At 44.7% G+C, this 19,988-nt stretch overlaps 1 protein-coding gene across 5 annotated transcripts in view; it reads right to left on the reverse strand.

Annotated features, from left to right (window-relative positions):
- Cfap100 (cilia and flagella associated protein 100) overlaps nucleotides 1–19,988 on the reverse strand; it is a 43,862-nt gene that overhangs the window by 20,577 nt on the left and 3,297 nt on the right. For 3 of the 5 annotated variants that reach the window (XM_063260209.1, XM_013156362.3, XM_063260210.1), the window contains 11 exons: nucleotides 12,641–12,709; nucleotides 10,735–10,838; nucleotides 8,413–8,605; nucleotides 5,527–5,594; nucleotides 5,275–5,438; nucleotides 4,949–5,029; nucleotides 4,292–4,473; nucleotides 3,934–3,975; nucleotides 3,728–3,854; nucleotides 1,175–1,235; nucleotides 935–1,086 (listed from right to left, as the gene is read on the reverse strand). In XM_063260209.1, the coding sequence (XP_063116279.1) occupies nucleotides 935–1,086; nucleotides 1,175–1,235; nucleotides 3,728–3,854; nucleotides 3,934–3,975; nucleotides 4,292–4,473; nucleotides 4,949–5,029; nucleotides 5,275–5,438; nucleotides 5,527–5,594; nucleotides 8,413–8,605; nucleotides 10,735–10,838; nucleotides 12,641–12,709 (1,243 nt within the window). The remainder of the gene's footprint in view (nucleotides 1–934; nucleotides 1,087–1,174; nucleotides 1,236–3,727; nucleotides 3,855–3,933; nucleotides 3,976–4,291; nucleotides 4,474–4,948; nucleotides 5,030–5,274; nucleotides 5,439–5,526; nucleotides 5,595–8,412; nucleotides 8,606–10,734; nucleotides 10,839–12,640; nucleotides 12,710–19,988) is intronic. The other 2 variants (XM_063260207.1, XM_063260208.1) reach the window with 2 other exon arrangements.

Below are 19,988 nucleotides of genomic sequence, written 5' to 3' on the forward strand. Positions count from 1 at the left end.
CAGATCTGATCTAGACAAGATGCTTAGTATTTGAGGAGTAAAAGCTACTTGCTTGGGAAAGCCTTACCTAGTGCTCAGCACCCTCTGTTCTGCCCAGTCCACCTGGGCCCACAGAGTGGCTGTCTGTGGGGAGGGGAACTGGGATAGCTGATGGCCAGCAGGAGGGATCCCAAGAGCCTCCCAGGGGCTCCAGCTGAGAGCTGAATATGATCTGCCTTCATGTGCTGCCCTCTGACTTGATCTGGGGGCTGGGGTTTTCCCCAGGGTGTTTCCAGAACCTTTGCCACACTGGACAAGCCTCTTTCCTCTAGAATGCCCTTTCTAGAGGAAAGTTGCAGATTTGTCCCTTAGAGGCGTCCATCCATCCCAGCCTCACTCCACCTGTGGGATAGCACTGAATCACCGTGCCATGTGCCCTAATGAATGGCTATGCCTCCTCCTACTCCCATTGTGCTGGATGCCCCAGAAACAGTAGGACATCCTTCCCAACAGCCCTACAGGAACAGTGTTGGATGTGGATAGCTGACACTTCCCAATGACCTGTGATTGCCCCGTCCAGCCTCCAGCCCTGTCTAATCTGAGTGCATTGGGACATAGCACAGAGGCACTGCCAGCGATCTGGGGAGCAGGGTGCTGTGGCCCTCTGACATAGTAGGCAGGGCCTGTGAGGCACCCAAGGAGCCTGGCATCAGCAGCAGAAAGCACCTGGATTGGGAGTTCCTTATGACACTTCCCTCTGGCCACAGGCTGATCTAGAATAGGGACCACTCAACTCCACCCTCTAATTTCTAGGTGGGTTCCAGGGTCTTGACTTGCCTGAGCCCTGCCAAGAGAACACACCCTCTCCTAGGGCCAAGCCTGCAAGTGGTGTAGAAGTTTCCCAGGACACAGCCCAGCCGGGGAGGGAGCCCCCATCCCGCTGCCTGGGACCTACATGCGAATCTGTGTGTTTTTCAAGGTGAGTTTCAGCTCATCCAGCATTTCCTCCATCTCCTGCGTGTTCTGGATCAGTGACAGGTTTTGCTCTTCCAGCTCTATGAAGACATCCAGGAGCTGCCGGGGCTCCGTGAAGTACAGTGGCAGCTCCTGTGAGAAGGCCACATGGGCAAGGGGTCTGGGGCAGTAGGGGTGAGGGGAGGAAGGGCGAGCAGAATTGCAGAACTGGGCCACAGACCTCTCCGCCTTCACTGTCAGTGTCCGCCTGAGACTGTTGGGATGGGAGGGTAGAGCTCAACCTGCAAAGAGAGTGTCAGGGCTCCCCAGACCAGCCTGAGTGGCCGCAGTGAGCAGCGGGCACAGAGACCTGAAGACGTGGATGGAGCATCTTCCTCATCCTTGTCCTCCCTACCAGTTCCCAGTCAGCACCAACCCAATATGGTACTGCAGATGTCACACAGCAGCCAGAGGATGCTTTCAAACTGTTATCAACAATTGGCACTCTTCTCTGCACCCCAGAGGTCACTCTGTCCCTGCCCTGTGTGTTTGTTCCCCTCTTTCCAGGTACTGGTCCTACCTCAATGCCTTTGCACCTCCTGTATTGCCTGTCTCCCTCACCATTTGTTTTCTGAGAGCCATCTCAGAGGCCTTTCCTGTGCCACCTTGGTCTCAGCACCGACCCTTGATAGTTCTACTCAGTCATCATAGAACACACAGACCACCTCCAGCTGACCCTGAATAGCAGCTTGCAGGGGCAGGACCTGTGCTGGATTAGGGTAGAAGGGTACAGCAGTTATGTGGGCTATGAGGCTGAATGTGAGCCCTTGGACAACCTCCACATATTTGCAACCCCTTCTCATTACCCCCAGCCTGGAACTTGGCCCAGGATGTGCAGATCATGCTTGGCTGAAGGGTGGGATGGACTGGCTTCAGGCCTTGAGCCCCCTGAAGTAGATAGGTATCAGTACAGGGCTTGGTAGGAGCCCCAAGAGAGGAGAAAAGAGAGCTTCCCAGAGGAGAAACCATGGCAACAGCTAGAGCCTGGGCCTCCCAGTGTACAAACACAGGTTCTCTTTTATAAAATAGGAATTTTGAGCCAGCCACCTGCTCAAGGCCACTGTTGGGGCACTGCTGGCCTGTAAGATGTCTTTCTGAGAATTCATCCTCCCGAGGGAGATAGCTTGGTCCAGGTCCCTGGCCTGGTGACTGGGAGTGGGCTAGATCAATTAAAAGTCTTGTGCAGCTCATAACCTGCCCAGCTGTACTCATTGGTCCTCGTCACTAGCTAATAGATGAAAGAGCCAGGATTCAAAGCCAGAACAATGTGATCCAGACCTGTATTCTCAACAACTTCCCCAACAAAGAGCTCCAGCACAGAGGGACAACCAGGGCAAAGGAAGCAGCATAGCATATCTAACTTCTTAGAATCTATGTTCCCAAATACTGAAATAAGTGTTCCTCAGCTGGGTCACAGGGACTACAGTTCACATGCAGCATGTGCCTGGTCCAGTCTCAGTGCCACCAGTAGTGGTCACCAACATGCCTATGGTGTGGCACTGATGAGCAGAGGGAAACAAAACCAGAGGACAGGTCCAGGGAGTCACAGATCAGGGATAGGGCATAGCAGGGGGAAGTCGATGAGGAGAGAGGAAAGGAGAGGGTGAGGACAAACAAGAGGCTTTTGAGCTCCACATCCACTTCTTCCCTCACCCACCATCACCACCATTGCCCTCATCCAAATGTGTACACCATAAAGCTTCCTAAGAAGACATAGTTGAGTATTTTAATGCTTTGAAGTTGGCAAAGATTTTTTAAGCAAGGTGCAAAATGCACCAGTCTTAAGTGAAAAGATCACCGAATTTAAATCATGAAAATTAAGAATTTCTGTTCCTCAAAAGAGAATATTAGAAGGCTAGTAGGTCAGACAAAGACTGAAAGGAGATTTGTCCTACAATTAGCACAAAGGGCGGTCACCTAGACTATACAAGGAACTAATAGAGAGCCACTGGAAAAAGACCAGGAACCCAATAAAAATGTGCAGAAACTGGACACCTCACAAACAAGGATATTTGAAAAGTCAATAAATATGAAATCTGTTCATATTTGTCATCAGGTAAATGTCATTAAGACCGTATGAGGGAGCTGGGGTTATGGCTCAGTGGAAGAACACTTGCCTGGCATGTTTGAGGCCCTAGATTCCATCCCTAGCACCAAGAAACAAGAAACAAACCACCAAGGATGCCACTTTACCTCTGTAGTACCATATCTCTTAGTTTTTATATTTGTGATGCTCTGACACCTGGGTCCTTGCAATCACAGGGGGACCCTTCTCCCCAGGTTAGCCAATTTCTTGAGGAATTCATCCTGGAATGTGGCTCCATCACAAACTCACCACCTCTCCAGTGTCCACACCTTCCAGTATGGGGCTCTTGCACTTGAGCCACTCTTCCCTTGCCCCAGTCTGGTCCCACTCTCAGGAATAGCACCAGACCACTAAGGACAGCACTGTGCCTGATATTGTTCAAGCTAGCCTGTCCTCAGCCTGTTGGCTCACCTCACTGGTTCCTTTCTTGGAAGCCACAATAACCATCCTCGTCATGCTCTTCCATCTACCTTCTGATCCTCAACATTTCTCATGTAACCCTGCATGTCATGCTGGCCCTCATCTTAGATTCGAAGGACCTTTTAGTAGTATACTCTTCTGGCTGCCTCCCTTTACTGTCCCTAGGGGCCATCAGAAACTGCTCCCTCCAAGCCCCAGCCCTTTCTAGGCCCCTGCGAGGCCACTTACCCTTTGGAGTCCAACCTGATAGACATACTGGGTTGACTGGCAGGCTGGAGGATGCTGCTGCTGGATAGGCCCTGCCGTAGCCTCACAGCCTGCAGAAGCTTCCAGGGCTTCTTAAAGCCCTGAGATTCTGGAGGAAGCCGGGGAATGATTTCCATGGGCCCCGGCCTGGAATACTGGACCCCTTCCAGCCTAGGGCAGCCACATACCTTTGGCCCACAGGGAGACCATCTTGCTCTTGAACCCTGATCCTAAAGGAAACAAAGGAGAGATCCCAGGTGAAATTAGCTGGGGTTCAGGCTCATTTGATTGCCCTTACCCCAGAGGGAGGATGGTGCTTAACAGGAAAGTCTCTAGATTTGTTTGAGCACTGGCAATATCCTCATGCAGATGCTTGGGATGGGGACCCCATGGCAGGGTAAAGGGTAAGCACTATTCCATGTAGAACCCAGGTCGGCCATGTAAGGTAGGAAAAGGCAGCCTTGTGGGTCCTGCCAGCAGGGCTTAAGGTCTTTGTATACCACCAGCAGAGCTCACCATGAGGATCCCTATTCTCTTTTCTACTACCTTTGTCCACTGGTGTGGAGGACACACTCTCATCTTTGGTGATCTCAGAAACCTCCTTGGCCTTTTTGAGAGCCAATCGCTTCTTCTCTTGTTCATCCAGCCATTCCTTGGGAGACACCTGATACAGGAAATCCTTATAGGCCTTGTAATGCTGCAGAGTGTCTTCCTGTCTGGAGATTTCACTAGACCCGAGGAGGGAAGGCTGAGATCAGGTTCCATCCATTTGCAAGGTCCCTGCTGGGTCTGGCCTTCTCCATGACCAAACCTGGGTAGACAACTTATTCTGTGGAGTAGGTGCAGGAGCTCTGAATACTGGGTAAGGACTAGAAGTAATCAGAGCTCGCAGAATTGTGGACCTTAAAAACTTGCATGTTCCTCTCCACCCAGGGGACTCTGCCTACCATTCTCAAGCTGGAGCCCAGGGAGCTTCTGAGCCACACTGGTCCTGTATTGTGGTGGTATGACCTTGAGAAAACCACTGACTTTCTCTTGGCCTTAGTCCCCCCATCTGAAAATGAGATACAGCTTCTAGCAAAGAGTTGAGTCCCTGAGAGAGATACAGTAACGAGGGTTACATAATACTGAGTTCCCTTTGGTTATGGGTACAGTGATGGAGAAAAATAGGCCACTAAAGGCCAGCATGCCCTCTGCCTTTACCTTTTTATATTTACAATCTGAGTGGTGAGGTTTTGGATCTCCATGAGCTTCTCTGCCTTGGCTCTTGTTTCCTTCTCAGCCCTGGGGGATGGGTAGGGACCAGGAGGACAATCATAGATGAGTTAAGACCAGCAATTAACTACTGGCCCCGGCCTCCTGGGTTGGAAGTAGGGAACCAGGGGACTGGCCAGAAGTCAGGGGCTGGCTGAGGTCCAGCTAAGGTTGCATTGGGTCTGGGCCAGGGAAAAGAGAGTGAATGGGTGTGCATAGGCTCAAGGGCCTAAGGGGATGATGTGGCTAGACTAGCCAGCCCCTTGCAAGCTCACAGTCTCATGGCCTGCACCGAGCTGCGGTCATTCTCCCGGAGGAACTCATCAAACAAGGCTGCATCCTTCTCCAAGGACTTCTCAGCCTTCTCCAGCTTGATCTCTTCCCAGGTTGCTAACATCTCTAGCCGCTGGATCTCATTGCGTTTCATATCCAGGGTATACTGAAGGCCAGCAGAGTAGTTGTCACAGAACCTGGCCTGGGCCAGACACCCCAGGTAGAAGCCCTTGTGCAGGTATAACTAAGCCCACCTGGAGAAGAAACATCTTTCGATTCTGGTCAACGTAGTTGATTATTGAATCAGGCTCCAATTTCTTTTCTGAAATGAGAGGAGAAAGGCAAATGAAAGTGAGAGGCTAAGAGTGTGACAAAAGACAGGCATAAAGAGAACAAGCAGGGGCTTCCAGCAGGCTCCTGGACAGGGATCTGCTGCCAGTCTGGGAAGCTACAGGGATCACAGGAGATAAAATCTTACTCTCTGCCATCAGCAAAAAGACAGAAGTCTCTCCCCAGTATACAGCCAACCTGCCATATCTGTGGATTCTGAATCCCTGGATTCAACTAATCACAGATCAAAAACATTTGGGAAAATATTGCATCTGTTCTAAACATATGTAAACCTTTCCCCCTTGTCACTATAAGTAACACAGTATCACTTTTTACACAACAATTACACCTTATTAGGTATTATAGTAACCTAAAGATGATTTAAAGTATGCAAGAGATGCCCATAGGTGATATACCATTTTATGTAAGGGACTTGAGCATTTGCAGATTCTGGTCTCTAAGTGTAGATGGGGGTGTGCAGGGGACCCATTGCCTGTAGATACTAAGGGATCAGCATATTATGGTCTCCATAGTTGGTGTTATATTGGGTGAGTAGTGTTGGTCTAGCTCTGTTGCTGTAGTACCCCTTTCACTTGGAATGAGGATCCAGACACCTCCACACTAGAAATTTCACCTAGTTGGACTTAATTACAAAAGGCCTACTAGCAGGTCCTGAATGAGGTGGGGAAGAAAAACAGGGCACTCAAAGACCCCAGAGCCCAGTCTACATCTTAGTCTACACTAGCAGGGTTTAAAGCAGGCAGAGGAAACAGATGGAGGTCTGAGTAACTTTCTACCACAAGCAGAAGGACAGCCAAGAGCAGGCCAAGGGCCATGGGGGCCTCTCTCTCATGTTTTGGGAGAGGAAGTGCTAGGTGCCCCCTAATTTTGGAATTCCAAGGAACTGTGCAGAGGAACATGACATGATGTGGCTCTTTGCTGTATAATCTCAGATCCTTTCTGTTCCACAAGAGCAGCCCTGGTGTGGTTGATGTAGGAACTCTTTTCTGAGTCCAGATGCTCACTAGAGGTCCTAGCTTGGCCTTTTTGAATAACTTGGGAGCAGTCTCTGCCCCTCAAGGAGACCCAACTCCTCACTGGCAGTCAAGCCTAGGACAGAGAAGATGATAGCCCAAACATATGGGGTTCAGTTCCCCTGGTCTTGCTTTCCCTGCCTCTCCCAGTCTTAGGAATAGAGAGCAGAGGCAGAAAATGTGATGCTGCTCCCTAGTGCCAGACAGCACACAAAACTTCCAAGCAAGCTCCAGGATTCCCACCAAAGTAACAAACTGCTGGCATCAGAGGTAGAAGCTGTGGAGTCTTACCATGTTTTAAATGCACATTTAGTACCTGTTATGGTTTGGATCAAAAATGCCCTCCAAAGGCTCTATGTTCAGAGGTGGAGCTTTGAAAAATGATTAGACCATGGAGGGCTAACCTCACGGGTTGATCCCTGTGCTGTGAGGAGGAAGGATCTGCCTGGAGAGAGTGTGTCACTGGGGGTATAATCGAGAAGGATATATAGCTTGTTTCTAATCCCTTTCTCACTCTCTCTGGCTCTTTCCTGCTTGCTCTGCCTTCTGGATGCCATGAGATAAGCATCTTTCTTCTGCCATACCCTTCCACCATGATCCCCTGCCTTGGATCAGATACCCATGGGCTGAAACTTCCGAAACTGTGAGTTAAAACAAGCTGCCTCCTCTATGTTGTTCATGTTGAAGCTGTAGTCACAGCAAGGCAAAATCAGTACACATGGATCCCACTGTGCTCCAAGACCTGTCTCTTCCTAGCTTTGTTCCAGGTCCAGCTACAGCACTGATTACTTTCATGTTCATGGCCAGTTACTTGGCCCTTGGCAGCTCAGTGTCAACTCCTGGCTGTTAACGGTACCAGTGTCCATGGGTTGTGGGAATTAATTTTGTTAATCATTGAATGTAGTAAAATAAAACATATATATGACAGAGGTGTTAGTATTTTTATTACCTGGTTGGAAATCTTAAATACTGAATATGTATTAATATTCTACCAACTCAAATAATGAAAAAATTTCAAGCCAGCTGTGGTGGCAGAGGCCTGTAATCCCAGCACTTTGGAAAGATGAGGCAGCACAAGTCAGAATCTTGATTGGGCAATTTAGCAAATTAGCAACAAAAATTTAAGAGACTGGGAAATGCACCTCAGTATGAAGGCCTTAGGTTCAGTCCTCAGTAACACACACACACACACACACACACACACACACACACACACACACATAGTATAATACTACAAAGCTAGAAAGAAGCAAGAGAAAAATCAATGAGTCAAAAGAGGAACCAGTGAGGAATAAAATAAGGCAGTTCAAACTAACAAAGCTTTCTTTTGGTTTGGTTTGTGAGGTTTTTTGCTTTGTTTTTGTGGTTTGGTGTTTGTTTGTTTTGTTTTTTTTGGTTTGGTTTCATTTGGTTTTGATTTTTGTGTTGGTGCTGGGGATGGAACCCAGGACCTCACACATGCTAGGCAATGCTGTCCCACTGAGCCACACTCCAAACCTACACTGTCTGTACTGCCTGTTTTATAGGTCATTCACCCTATATCAGTGGTGTCCATCCACATTCAGAATGCATTGCACCACTGTGATGCACAAACTCCTAGAGCTGCAATCCTTAGGGACTGAGCCCTGAAACATACCAGTTAGCAGTCAGGTCCTGATGTGGGAAGCCCTCCTATAGGTATATAGTGAATGGCTGCGGACACAGGAGCCCCCAGATGCTGTCACAGTGAGGCATGACTGCCCCCGGTGGCCCACCCCAGGCTGTGGAGGGTGGCACCTTTGGTCATGATTAGCTTCCAGGCTGCATTATCACTAAAGGTGCGCAGCTTCTTAATCTCAGCCTGCAGCTCCTGGTCATCCAACTCCTCTTCAAGCTGCAGCTCCTGCCGCAGGCTTCTGTTCTTGGCAGCCATCTTGGAGGCGTATGTCATTTTCTCATATACTCGCATCGTCTTCTTCTGCTCCCGCTCCTGGGGACATTGAACTGGGTCAGGTGGGATGCAGGTTTCTCCTCCCACCCAATACCCTGATGTGCCTTGGCTGGATGTCTACATGGGCCCCTCTTGGGCTAGGGGCACATGGGAAGGTACACACATACATACACACATGTACAAAGTGCATCACACAACACTTGTGGAGCTGTGGAAAGGGCCAGCCCTGAGATCCTCTCCACAGAGCCCTGGACTGAGAGTGGAGTTGGCAAAAAGGCTTACAGGGAAGCCAATCAGCACCACAGAACAGCATACCAGGTGGGATCACCAGATAAATTACAGGCGCCCACCCACATGTTCCCCCAGATTGACACAGGCTGGGACACAATCCTACTGACAGATGATTCTTATCTGAGATTTACATTTAACTGAGGGCCATGCATTTTTGACATGATATAGATAACAAATATGCTCAAGGAACTTAGATCTAAGTTTCCAAAAGAACCTTTAAATCGTAAGTTTGATCTGCAGGTTCTATTGTCAGTGTCACACAACTGGAAGGTCATTGGTGGTTCTCACTGATTTTTCCCACTTTCCTAAACTTCCAGTCCCACCCCTGTTGGGTGCCATCATGGCCCAGCACTCCCTCCAGAGAAGACCTCAGGATGGTGGAAGGAAACCACTGCCCATAGTGAATCTTTTGCCTAAATTCCCACCCTGCTGTTGACTGGGAACTGTAGGCCTGCATGTGTCCTCTGAGGCCCTCACCTGCTTTCCCTCAGCATTGGCCCTTCACTAAAGTCTCTTGGGACTCTCCAGAGTCACCAACTTGCTGTTAGCACCTGCCAAGTACCACAAACAATTCCACACCTATGAATCCTGCAGGAGTTCAGCAAACACAGGATCTAACCTGAAGCCACCAGTTGGCACATCTATGTGTAATAACAGGGTTAGGAAAATGTCAGTCTTAGAGTTTCAGTGGCATTAGGTCTTCCTTTATAAGGCATTAGGTAGCTGCTTAGGACCACAGGAAGGCTGGGGGCTCTGCTGGGTGAGGAGGGCATGAGGTTGGGGGATTTGTTGGAGTAGGAGGATGTGAGGCTGGAGGTGGGGCTTGGGTGGATTGGTAGGTACATTCATTTGAAGGTGGATGTTTAGTGGAAGAAGGGTGTAGGGCCAGGTTTGAAAATCAAAGAACCAAGTCTTGTGTTGGAGAATAATAGGACCAGCAAGGTTGAGGTCAGAGAGAGGTGCTCTTGGGTATGCAGACCATTCTCTGAAGCTGAACAGGGCACTTCCCAGGGCAGTACCTCCCTGAAGACATTGCCACTTAGCATCTTGAGAGGGCTGGAAACATAGTTCTGGAATGTCTGACCAGAGGTCTGGGTGGGGTGAAAGAATGTGTCCTTCCACCAATGCCCAGCTAATGCTGGCATGAAGGTCTAGCTACCCTGGGAACCAGTGCTTTACAGTGTCCCAGAGGCTAAGCCTTGGGTCAGAACAATGCAGAGGCTGTCTGGTCAGCCCAGGAGAGAGGCCAGAATGTCTCCTTGGGTGGGCAGGCCTAGGCTTGCCATGGCTGTGCTGAGAACTGTGGGAACATGAGGGCTGCCCTCACCTCTGGGCACAGCTTTCATGGGGGAACTCAAGGAGCATGCTAGGGTGCAGACAAGGCTTGGGCAGGATGTTGGGCTACCCCAGGACTCCAAGACACTGCTTTGGAGCATGTGTATGTTTATCCATGTGCATACTTGGCCTCCAGGATTCCAAGGAGACAGACATAAGGCTAGAGCAATCGGAGAAGAGGGCCCACAAAGTCTAAGGTAATCCTTCAAGGACAGGGAGAGTATCAAAAGGGAATGGCATTTCACACAGGGCACAGTGTAAGAGATGGTGGCCGAGGTTGTGGCTACTGCAGCCCAAGGAACTCATTTGACCAAGGACCAAGAACAATAGGGATGGAAATGGGTAAGATAGGGGGCAAGTCAGAAGTCTGAGAGCTGGCAGTATTTTTAGGTAATTCTGAAGGAAAAGGGGAGTCATTGTTTATTCCAGAGTGAGAGTGGCCCAAGGAAAGTGCTTTTCTGAGAAGGAAAGTATGGCACTGTTTATGTAACAGAAAGCTGCACCAGGGCAAGAGAAGCTTCCCACAGGGGCTGGATACTCACAGAGATAGCCTTATCCCGCTCCTGATCTCTGAACAAGAAGATATCCACATCTCCAGACATATGGAAAGGATTAACTGGGCTGCCTGGAGCCCAGTTCACATGTCCTGAAAGAGAAATATTTTGTTGGAGAAAGGAGAGGCCTGCTTTCTCAGGCAGTGATCTGTGCTTCTGGGGTCCCTGAACCCTCCCAATCCAGCATGTGACACACAGTGAATGGCAAATGTTCTCCTGGATCCAGATTTGCCTGAAGTCCACTCCTGGATCTTCCAGCTCCATCAATTTACCTCTGTGGTTTAACACAATGTGAGCGAGTCTTGTGTCCTGTGCCTCTGAGAGCTGTAAACTGACCCTTGTGCCTCGAGCATCTGCCCTGTCTTTTCTTTTAAAGTCTCAGGAGACTATTTGTCATAGAAGAGAAAAGCCAGAGCACACTGTCTGTAAGTGGTAGGAGGAGGCAACAGAGGTCTGCTGACTCTGAGCTGGGTGCCTTCGCTGAGAGCTGTGGGTCCCCAGGTGAACATATGTTTGTCTTTCTAGGAGCCTGTGTGAGCCTCCTGGAGTAAAGTGTGCTTTGTTCCTAATCTCCATGATTTTCTTCCTCACACTGAATTTGATTCAGAGAGACAGAAAGGGAGGGAGAGGGGAAAGAGAAGGAGGGGGGAGAAAAATTGATTCTAGAACTGATGCTCAAGGGCTTTACTATGAGTGTCAAGAAGCAGGAAGGTCAGAGGCGGGCCTGCCTCCCCCACCAGACACATTGTGACCAGCCGTACCCTCAATAACATTATAGATATCTGTAAAACTGTAGGACAGCTCTGGAAAACAAGAGGGGTACTGCTGAGATAGCAGAGGTTGTTAGGGAGCTCTGGGAGACCATGTCAGCCCCAGAAAGAATACAGACAAATGCAGAATGTGTCCATCCCTTGGGAGAACTGACACCATGGCTCAACAGGTCAAAGGCACCGAGAATTAAAGGGTGGGGGAGGGACTCTGTTAGATTAAAAGACTAAAGTGGTTCGGTTCTCAGCTGAATCCTGATGAGAACTTTAGGAAGACATTTTTAAAGACTTTGTTAAGTTGTGATGATGAGACTGTGGGCTTAAGGAAACAACCCTACTGGTGACATGTTTGAATTTTCATAATTAAAAGAATAAAGCAGAAACAAGGTGGTGGGGGACTGTAGTCTATGCTCACATTACAGTCCTCAGAGGAAGGATCAGACTATAGGCAAGCTGTGAGCCCAGGGACAGAGCAGGAGACAGGAGAGAGTCCAGACAAGCCAAGGTAGGGAGCAAACTGCAGGAAGCAAGTTCCCTGTACAGAGGCTTCGGGATGAGGCAGTCACAGCTAGTTGCCTTTCTTTCTCCCTCCAAATAGGTGATAACAATGTGTCTGATTTTTAAAGTCCTCTTTATAGATACTGATAAGTCACATGACAAATTTTGCCCCATAGATTGTGGGCAGAAATTTCTGATCAGGCCTTCTGGAAAGAATCCTTTCCCTGGGAGGGCTGAGTTGGCAGATGAGCAGTTTGGTCCTTCCTTTCTCCCTTCTTGGAATCAAAGACGATCAGGCTGGGACTACTGGAAACATTCTGTGACCATGAGGCAACCTTGTAGTTGAAAGTCCTAAAGCTTTTCCAGTAAAGCAGAAAGACTTGGGGCCTAGTCACCTGGATGAATTCATGGAAGTGCTGGTTGTGGAGCCTGATGGATCTTGTGACTATCTTATTTCCCATTACTGGGGGGAAAATAAATCCTACTTTGTTTCTGTTCTGTTTCTGAACAGAAACAGAAGCATTTTGCCTTCCCCTTAGCTCTAGAGACTAAGTCTGAGGGGATCTTCAGCCATGGGAAGGGATTTCCTTCTACCCTTTTGGCGTACACTATTCAAGTGTTACCTTTACCTGTTTTTATACCTGTATCCGATTTGTTAGTGACCAAAGAAGAACTGTTGCTGAGTTCCAGACTCTTCCCTGGGAAGACACAAAAGTGAGAGTTTATGGCAGTGACACACTCGGCCAGGAAAGCTGTGAACATAGTTCGAGGCAAGGGGAGATCCTGGGTCCCAGAATCAGTTCCTTCCTGCTTGCTGAACAGCTTGGAAAGTCACCTGGCTCTTGGAGCCTCAGTTTCTACATCTGAGATGATCAGACTGACTTTGCTGGGAAAATGTGAGAGCTGTGCAAGAGAAAGGACATCCAAGGTCCCGCCCACAGTCTGGGCACAAGGTGAATGTTTTGTGCCCCCCTTTCATGTCCTCCACTTGTTCCTTATGGGCACTACAGGATATTTTTGAGATGTGCATGCAGGGGCTCAAGCAGGTCAAAGACAAGACTTCAGACTCTGGCCGGACCAGCATTGCTGCCTCTTAGGGCTCCCCTCAAGGCTTTGAATGGAGGATTCAAACTTCAGTCCTTCCCCAGGAAGCACCCATCCCATCAAACCAGAAGTGTGTCCCTGGAAGGCAGAGGTGGTTCCAGAAAGCCAGGGTCCCCTCCCTAGAAGCTGCCAAGTCTCCCAGATGGGGTAAGATCTCCAGAACATCCATTCTTTCAATGACATGTACCTGCTGGGCCCCACTGCCTTGTTCTTGTCAACCCATACCACAGGGAAGGAGGCAGGTAGCCCAGTATTTCCTGTAGGCTCACCCAGGTGTCACCTGCCGCTTAGAGATCCCAGTCCCTATCCCGGGAATGAGAATGAGAGAGCCACAATGTGCTCTGGTGGGCAGGTCCCAGGGACAGGTTGGGGGGGGGGGCATGTGGTCCTCAGGGCATTCAAGATGATGACTAAGGTATGATGACAGGGAAGGCAGGATCAGGGAAGTAGGGCGAGTGGGGTACCAAGGTCCAGCCCTTAGCAGAAGGGTAAAGTGGTATCAAGAAGTAGGGAGATAGAGGCAGACCAGGCAGGAAGGTTGGGCTGGAGCTGACGCTTGAATGCCTTCAATGCCCTGCAGAGCACACAAGTGTCAAATGAGAGCAAAGGAAGGGAGTGGGAAGGTCTGTGGAAAACAGTGGGATTCGACTCCTGAATCATTCCGATTTCCTAGCACCCTTCCCTAGTGGGTATATGATTAAATTTCTTTTTTTTTAAGGAGAATTTAGAAAAACAAAACAATATAGAATTTCAAAACAAGATGATAGGAAACTGACAATGGTTATTATATTTCATATTGTTTTCTTCAGAATAGTTGCTCAGATTACCATTTATAGGCATGCAAAATTTTTTAAAAATTTTATTTAAAGAGAAAAAAACAGAACAGGGTACAAATAATACAGAATTTCAAAAAATGAACAGTAAGAAATCACTAGTTAATAGATGACATATTATCATCTTAGAAATAGTTGTTCAAGTTACAAAATTGAAGCATACGAAGTGGACATTCAAACAGTGAGACTGCAAACAGTTATGTTCAGTGATCCAACAAAAACTTAGTAATATGGTTATCTATCTTATACACTTAAATATACATGCACTTATATCCTTTAGAGCACTTTCTTTTCCTCTCTTTTTTACAATGACAATTATACATTTTGGGTTTTATTACTCCTACAGTTCTTATTACTTTTATTTTGAAGAGAATAAAACCAAATGTGACAAAACAAAACAGAGTCAGTCACATCAAAAGGATGGACATAGAACATGATGTAAAAACAGAATACAAGGTGATCAACAATGGTTACCATAATGCCTCTTGCTATCTTAAAAAGAATTGCCTATATCATCAGTAATAATAAAATTGAACAAAACAGTACAGAACAAAACCAATGAAACTAAAACATTGGAGACATTACAGGACTTCAAAAGAAGATAATAGTCAAACCAGAATGGGCAACATAGTGTATCTTATTGTCTCCAAAGTTGCCTATACCCTCAAACTTGATACTATCCAGCAAAACAGAATAGAGTAAAATCAGTCAAAACAAGATGGTGAGAGCAATACAGGGCTTCAAATCAAGTTAATAGGAAATGAAAATGGTTACTATAATATATCCTGCTATTTTTTAATTTACTTTTTCCAATAATTAAAAAAATATAAATAAATAAATAAAAGGGAGATTGAGATAAAAGAGGACATAACAACACAACAGCACAGGTCAGAACAGAACAAATTAAGCAACATAGTGTTTCACCACAAGATAACCTGACATAACGGTAGTTACCATAGTGTCTCTTTCCTTAAATATTTGAGTATAACTTCATATACTATAGCATCAAACATATCAGGACAATGTAAAACCATTCAAGAGAATGAAAGTATTACAGGGTATTTGGAACCAACTAACAGAAAATGAACAATGGTTTCTATATTATCTCCTTGTCTATAAAACTTTTTGTTTGTACTATCACATATAATAAAATCCAATAAGACACAACATGATAAGACTGATAGAGACAGAAGAACAAAAGATTGATGGGACTTCAAAACAAGATGATATTAAATCAGCACTAGCTATTATGATGTCTTGTTTTCTTCAAAATAGCTGTTCATACCATCACAGATAATAAAATCAAACACGTCAAACTAAAAACCATTCCAATTAATGAATGGAAACATTATAAAGTTTTAAAGCAATATAATGGGGAATCATGATTACCACATACTTTTATGTATTCTTATCATTCCTTACACTAGGGAAAGTATTTGGTATGTATACATGTGAGTTTGATTTATTTTACTTGTGAGCATGGTCTCAAGCTGCGCCCATTTATTTATAAATATCTCAATGTGTTCATTCTTTAAAGCTGAGTAGTACTCCATTGTATAAAAGTACCACAACTTTTTTATCCATTCCTCAGTTGATGGACACTTAGGTTGTTTCCAAGATCTGGCTGTTACATATTGTGCTTCTATAAACGTGGGTGCCCATGTATCACTGTGGTATGACGCTTTCAGTTCTGGGAATATGCCTAGAAGTGGAATAGCTGGAACAAATGGGACTTCCAATCCCAGCTTTCTGAGAAATCTCCAGACTGATTTCCACAATGGTTGCACCAGTCTACACTCCCACCAACAGTGCAGGAGAGTTCCTTTTTCCCCACAGCCTCTCCAGCATTTGTTGTTGGTTTTCTTGATCCTGGCCATTCTTTCAGGAGTGAGATGGAATCTCAGTGTGGTTTTAATTTGCATTTCTCTAATGACTAATGATGATGAACATTTTTTCATGTATTTATTTGCCATGTGTATTTCTTCATCTGAGAAGTGCGTATTCATCTCAGATGCCCATTTTTGGATTGGATCTTTGAATTTTGGGAATCTGATTTTTTTTAATTCTTTATATGTTTTAGACAGAAGTCCTTTCTCTGAGGGACAGTTCACTAAGATTTTTTCCCAGTTTGTGGGTTTTCTTTTTACTATGCTGGAGATTTCTTTTGACATGCAGAAACTTTTTAATAAGAGGTGATCCCAGTTATTGATTCTGGGAAGTATTTCCCATGTGGTTTGAGTTCTGTTCATGAATTTTCTACCTACCCCTATGTCTTCAAGGTTTTTACCCAATTTGTCTTCCAATGGATTAGTGTTTCTGTTTTAATATTCAGATCTTTGATCCATTTAGATTTTAGTTTAGTACATGGTAATAGGCATGGGTCCAGTTTTAGTTTTCAGCATATTAGAGAGCCTGTTTTTCTAACACCGTTTATTAAAGAGACTGTCATTCTTCCAGTGAACCTGTTTGGCCCCTTTATCAAAGATAAGGTGTTTGAGTGTGTTTGTAGCTGTGGTTGTATCTTCTAATCTATTCCATTGATCTTCAGCTCTGTTTTGATTCCAGTACTATGCTGATTTTACTACTGTTGCTTTGTAGTATAACTTCAAGTCAGGGATTGTGATGCCTCCTGCCTTGCCTTTGCTGCTTATAACTGCCTTTGCTATGCTAGGTCTCTTCTCATTCCAGATGAATTTTAGGAGTGATTTATCTAGATCTATGAGGTACGTTGATGGTATTTTTTATTGGGATTGCATTGAATCTGTATAACAGTTTTAGGAGAATGGCCATTTTCACAATATTTATTCTTCCTATCCATGAGCAAGGGATGTCTTTCTGCTTTTTAAGATCATTTTCAGTTTCTTTTTTCAGTGTATTATAATTTTCCCTTTATAGGTCTTTCACTTCTTTCATGAGAGTAATTCTTAAATATTTCATTTTTGTGGTTGCTAGTGTGAATCATGTGGTTTCTCTTATCTGTCAGTGATTTTGTTGTTAGTGTATAGGAATTCTATTGATTTTTGAGTATTGATTTTGTATCCAGCTACATTGCTGAATTTATTTATTATATCTAAGAATATTTCAATGGAGTTGTGGGGGTCTTTTATGTAGAGTATCATGTCATCCACAAATAATGATAATTTAACTTCCTTTCTTACTATCATTTATTTCTCTCTCTTGTCTAATTGCTCTGGCTAGTATTTCCAGTACTATATTAAATAGGAGTGGTCATAAAGGAGATCCTTGTCTTGTGCCTGATTTTAAAGTAAAGGCTTTCAATTTTTGGCCATTTAGTATGATACTGGCTGTTGGTTTGTCATAGATGGCCTTTATTATATTGAGGTAAAGACCATCTATTCCAATTTTCTGTAAAGTTCTTATCATGAATGAATGTTGGACCTTATCAAAAGCTTTTTCTGCATCTATAGAAATGATCATGTGATTCTTACTTTTGGTTTTATTGATATGGTGGATTACATTTATTAATTTACATATATTGTATCATTCCTGCAAGGCATGCAAAATTTTGATCACATAGTATAAACACTAACTGTGCCTTTCAATGAACTAATAGAATGAATAGTGCAATTATTTTAGTTGTCTCATATATATACATATATATATATATTCCCCTTTCCTTTTCTCCTTTCCCCCATTCCAGTTGTCTTTCTTTTTGAGCAGTTGCTTTCCTTTTATAGTGGATAAGTTTCTTGACAGTAAAACTTAATCCTGTCATAAAAATCAGAAGCTATCAAACATTCAAAACAAAGTCAAGTAAAAAGAATCAAACCAAATATACACAAGTCAAATTCTATGTAAAAACTTGGGTTGTTAATTGAAAAAGAAATGTCCACATCTGCAGTCCCAACATTTTGGGAGTCTGATGTAGGAGGAACACAAACTCAAAGCCAACCTAGGGAACTCACTTACTTGGCAAAACCAAGTCTCAGTCTTGAAAGTTTTAAAAGGCTGGGCATAATGCAGCGCAGTGCAGAAGTCCTGGGTTTATTCCCAGGATCACAAAAGAAGTAGATGTGTAGAAGAAAAAAATTTCAGACAGCTCAGGTTGACATATTGATCTATCTGACAGGTGCTGATACGGTGTGTGGGTGAGGTGAAAACTCACTGGCAGTTCTGGATCTCTAATTAGATTAAATTTTTGTATTTTAGTAACATTTCTGTGACTATGAAGCTTAACTAATTCTAGCCTCTACCTGCCGTGAAGCTAGCAATGCCATGAAGTGAAACCTGCAACAATTTCCTCACTTTGCAGCATCCTGCTTGATGCTGCCACCCATGTGTTTGTTCATTGCATTGACACAGGACTTCTTTGTTCTTTTTGGCTGTAAAAATTCACCTAGCCTTTTTTACAGCAGAAGTGTCTTTCAGGATAATTTGAATCTGTGTTCCCTGAACAGTCAGTCACATTGGGTTTGGAATGAAATAGTTCTTATTCTTTTAAAACCGATTCGCTATTTTACACTGTCACCAGGGCCGGCAGAGGGAGAGGAGCAGTAAGTGCTCAATGGGGACAGTTTCAGTTGGTGAGATTTAAAAAGTCTTAGAGATTCATGGTAGTATGGCTGAACAACAACATGAATGTGCTTAAGGCCACTGAACTGTACACTTTAAAACAGCAAAGATGGTCTATTCTATGTTACGCATATAATTTAAAAAGGGTTTAAAATCCATCTGTTCACACACAGGTGTTAGTGATACTTAATCCAGTGAGTTCCTTGATGGACTCTGAGATTTTTTTCAGGCTTTTGCAATTTTCAAATTTTTCACCAATTATGCTGGATCACCAAGTTTAGCCAGAATTTTGCCATCCCAGTAAGTGATAAATGGCAGCTCAGTTTTTATTTGCATTTCTTAAGAAGTGACCAAGTCTTTCAGATTTTTTTCCTCAAGCACTGGTGATTAAACTCAGAGCCTCAGCACTAACATATATCCCTATCCTTTTGTAAAAATTTTTATTTTGAGAGTCTCACCAGGTGGCTAAATTGCCTGGGCTGCAATCTTCCTACCTCAGCTTCCTAGAGTGTTGAAATTACAGGGATGTGCCACCGCATCTGGCTTCAGATGTTAATTATTTGCTTCCTCCTTTCTGTTGGTATCTTTTGCTTACTTTTCTATTAGAAAGATACAGATTTTAAATGAGGCCTAAGATCCTTTAATAAAGGACACTGGATCACTTGTCAGAGATCTGAAGCATATTTTCCCTTCAGGAGATTTATCAATTACATTTGGGTTTATCTATATTTTCCATGCAGGAATTTACAGTTTTTGCTTAATGCAATGCTTTGGAGTTTTGTGACTTACTTAGAAAGGCATGCTACATCTAAATATTATATGCATTTTTTAAAAATCCTATATTTTTTTCTAACATTTTAACAGTATATAGTTCTTAAAATTAAAAAGTCCTTAAACCAAGTGTGGTGGCACACACCTGTAATTTCAGCTTGTCAGGAGACTTAGGCAGACGAGACTCAAGTTAGAGGTCAACCTGGGCAACTTTAAACCCTGTTTCAAAATAAAAATAGGGCTGGAGATATACCTCAGTGCTCCCTAGCCTCAATCAGTATTGTAAAATAAAATAAAATCTTAAAAATAAAAGTCTACTTTTAGAATTGAGGTAGAAGAAATAAAGATAGGCAGGAGACCAGGAAACTAGAGTTCTAAGGCATGGTCAGAGTTACCTAAGGTGTTCCGTATGTGTTTGCCACACCTTATTTTCTAGCCATTTCAGAAATTCAAGACTCAGAATTTCCCCTTCTCATATACTAATTTACTACCTGGCCAGAAAACTTGCAAAGTCAGAATGGGTGACATCCTAATTCTCCCATGACTGAAGAATGAACTAAGACAAAGGGTGGAGGATTGTAACACAGAGAGGCTGGACCTGCACGTACCCAAAGATCGGATTTCTGTCTGGCTCTGCATGTAGGTGTGTTAATGATTTAAGAAGTTTTTGTTTAGCTTCAAATGTATCTAATCCCTATCTCATCTCCCTTTCAAGACTGAGAAAATCAAGATACCA

Source organism: Cavia porcellus, unplaced genomic scaffold (genome assembly GCF_034190915.1).
Source record: "Cavia porcellus strain 051 isolate PalLab524CR breed Dunkin Hartley unplaced genomic scaffold, mCavPor4.1 scaffold_13, whole genome shotgun sequence".
NCBI classification, from domain to species: Eukaryota; Metazoa; Chordata; class Mammalia; order Rodentia; family Caviidae; genus Cavia; species Cavia porcellus.